General features: G+C 51.0%; 1 protein-coding gene across 1 annotated transcript; it reads right to left on the bottom strand.

The window, feature by feature from the left end:
- Window positions 1-685: 685 nt before the first annotated feature.
- LOC118921093 (lysine-specific demethylase 4D-like) lies at window positions 686-2,727 on the bottom strand. Its single transcript, XM_036902700.2, has one exon. The coding sequence runs from the start codon at window positions 2,725-2,727 to the stop codon at window positions 1,156-1,158; it is 1,572 nt and encodes a 523-aa protein (XP_036758595.2). The 3' UTR covers window positions 686-1,155.
- Between the last annotated feature and the right edge of the window lie 766 nt (window positions 2,728-3,493).

Genomic DNA, 3,493 nt, shown 5'->3' with positions numbered 1-3,493 from the left:
AGGTCTATTATACTTGCTGTTTCCTTTAAGTGAGAGTCAGCTCTGGACCTTCCTTCTCGCCGACTGGGTCTCAGGAAGGTCTCCTGCTCCAGGACACTTTCCCAGGCCACCTACAGAAGGCCAGCCTGCCCGTTCTGCTCTGTGATCCCATCCCCTTTACTTCTTCACAGCACATGTTGCCAGTTGGTGTTGTCATGTTCATTTAGCAGTGGACTTGCTTATTGGGATGAATCAATGAATTAACCATGTGAAATATATAGTGTTGAAAAGGAAGTGGAGACTCAGAGCAAGACAATGGCTCTTCTGTTCTGTGCTTGCTCATCTCTCCCGGCAACTTGGGGTGCACTGCCTGGCCAGGTACACAGTTTCCCGGGTGGTTTCCACCAAGTCATCCTTAGATATGGCTGGCAAACCAAATCCCCCCTCCAGCCAGCCAGCCAGAACCCAACAAGCAATCCCCCCAAATCATTCACCAACATCACCAACATTCACCAAATTCACCAACACAATATAACCAGCCCATAAAAATAAGTTTTGTTGGAAATGTTTTGATATAACTATTAAGAAGAGTGCAGAAAAGAATAACCCTCATTCTTCACTGGCTGAATGGATGACATTAGAAATAAAATCAGATTTCAACAGTTTGGTTACCTTTAATATAGTTTTGAAAAAAATTGCTGGTGATACATTTTAAAGGCACCAATGACTCAGAAACATAATTATTTTCTGAGCCTCTACAGACCTAACTGGTCAAAAGGGCCTGGTCTTCTAAGAAAGTGGGGAGGAGAGGGAAAGAGGGAAGGGAAGAGATCAGAGGGGAACCAAAGTCCAGGATTCATCCAAATCACAGCAGCACCCAGAGCTGGCTGAGAGAATGGGGGTTTAGGTGCAGTCAGGCTTTGGCAATGTCTGTGGGGCCTCATTTGCAGAGACAAGCATCCAGTGGATGAAACCTCATAGGTAACAGAGAAATCAGCAGTGTCAAAAGAGGTAATGGTGTCTGGGAGGAAGAATAAGCTGTTTGTTGTAAATAATGTGGACTCAGCAGGTCCCATGGCAGCACCGCACGTTGCAAAGGCTCTGAGGTGTACATGTGCTCAGTCTTAGGGAGCCTCCACACGTAAGAGAAGTGGGCTACCAAAACGTCCCCTGGGCTTAGGGTGCAGGGACACTGCAGCACCCGGAAGCCTTAGCAGAATGCGGGGACGCAGGGCTCAGTGGTGCAGTGTTGTCCAGTGAGGGTCTGTCCAAAGACAGGGCCTGAGCATCGGGATCCTGAGCTACGCATGCTGTGCTGAGCAAGAGGCGCCTCTTGGCCGGGGCCTGGTCAGTCAGCTCCTGAGTCCCCTGCTCCCGAGGACGACGGCCAGGACCACGCCTGCCAGTTGGGTGGAGACCCAGGTCGGATGGGCCCTGGGTTGTCAGCAGGGCTGAGCTGCGTTCTGGGGACTGAGAAGAGGCGTCCCCGCCCTGAGCCACAGAGGTAGGAGCAGAGGCCCGCACGCTGCGCTGAGACGTGGGGAGCCTAGGGGCACGGCGGTGGCCCCCTCGCCCCGCGGCCACCTGCCTGGCAGGGCTCAGTGAGCGGCGGGGCGGCAGGTCCCGGAGGCCCAGAGCAGTTCTCCTGGTCGCCCACACCTCCTTCCAGGCGCCCAGCTCCTGGCTGCCCATTGCAGTGGGCACCACATGGTTCACAGCTGCCCGGTCCTGCCCGCGCTTCCAGAGCTCATAGCGGTCGGGCTGCAGGGTGCGCACAAAGACATCAATGGGAAAGCTGACCCTGGCCTCCCCGCAGCTGCACTGAGAGGCCGCTTTGCCATAGTCGATCCAGCGCGGCATGGCGAAGTTGATGGCCTCCGCGCAGTTGAAGCCATGGTTGAAGCCAGCATGGTACCCGTACGGAAATGTCACTATGAACTCACCAGCCTGCTGCGTGATGCGACTGAAGGGGATCCTGTTGTCCCTGAGGACAGTGGGAGACATGAGGGCCACCTTGTGCCGCATGAAGGCCCCGCAGCTGTGGGCACTGGCCGGGAAGAGCTTCTTGGCCAGGTGTTCCAGGCGCCAGCCATGCTCCGGGGGCACTGCATACCATGTTTTGGGCTCCCCGAAGTGCACATAGTTGATACTGTACAAGTCCATGTCCTCAGTGTGCCACGCGAACGTGGTCTTCCACATGCCAAAGTACAGGTAGGGTGTGTTGACGCCTTCGATGACCACCCCACACTCCTGCTCCAGCAGATCCTGAATGGTTCCCAGGTGTCTGAGGTTCCACTGCTTGGTGTTTGCATCAAATAAGGAGCCGTTGACATCAGCGCCATAGATCGGTGAACTGTAGAGCCGGGTTTTCCAGAATTTTCGCTCCAAATCGTCAACATCTGAGTGTGGGGGTGCCTGATATTTAGCACTGTTCGCTAGGTGGCGATACTCCTCAACCGTCATGGCCTTCTTCTTCTTGGAGTATTGAGTGAACACACCAGCCCTGCCTGAGACTGCCTGCTGGAGGGGAGAGGGGATTAGGATGTCACTGATGTCATCATAGGTCTTCCTGGCTTCCCACCCCTTGGGGGGGATTATCTTGGCCACACCTGCTCTGTGTGCACCTTGAGATTCCATATAAATAATATATTTCTCAAAATCATTAAACTCTTCTTCAGTTGGGTAGAAGGTCATGATTCTACAACTTGGGTTCTGGGTACAGTTTGCCTGAGACATCATGGCTTCCATAACGAAGAACAAACTCTCAAGTCTTCAGGTATGGTCTGGATGGTTGAGCATGGTGGAAAATGCTATTATCCCAAAATTGGTTTGAGTGTCTTTGAATCAGCAGGAACCACCTGTGGACTCTGATGCAAATGAGATGATAGTTTTTGGGCTTGCTGCTTCCCCAGGAGACTGCCCTCTGGGCAGAAGCTGATACAGGAGGCTGAACGTGCAACTCTGTGATGTTCCTCAGCTGGCACTGGGGTTTGTTCTCTGAGGCCTCCTGACTCACCCAGTCCTGGGTGTATGGTCTTCCAAATGCAGTGTCTCCAGGACAGTGTTTAAAACAAAACCTAGAAGAAAGAATACAAAAGCTTGAACATTAATGTTTGGAGAAATTTATTCAGGAGCTACAAATAAAATACCATGGGATCCCACCATGGGATATTATCCCACACTCAAAGAAAGGCTAAAATTTTATAAGATTGACAATATAGGATGTGGTGTTGATGTAGAACAATGGGAATTCTCATACCCTCATAGAAGGAATGGAAATCATACTTTGGGAAACTATTTGGACAGTATCTACTAAAATTGAACTTATGCATGTGTAAGATAGGACATACGCATGTGCTGTGATTCAACTGTTACCACTTGTCTAGGTAATCTTCACAGCTGTGCATGGGAAGTCACCTCCAATAATGCTCATAACAATATTATTTCTAGTAGCAAATACTGGAGACAACCCAAATGTCCATCAACAGTAGAATGGACATACATTGTGGTACAG

Source organism: Manis pentadactyla, chromosome 13, assembly GCF_030020395.1.
Source record: "Manis pentadactyla isolate mManPen7 chromosome 13, mManPen7.hap1, whole genome shotgun sequence".
Lineage (NCBI taxonomy): Eukaryota > Metazoa > Chordata > Mammalia > Pholidota > Manidae > Manis > Manis pentadactyla.
The sequence above is the reverse complement of the archived record's forward strand: the minus strand, read 5'-3'. Positions and strand labels throughout refer to the sequence as shown.

Coding starts and splice junctions, on each gene's coding strand:
- LOC118921093 (XM_036902700.2), bottom strand. CDS start 2,727: ATGGAAGCCATGATGTCTCAGGCAAACTGTACCCAGAACCCAAGTTGT.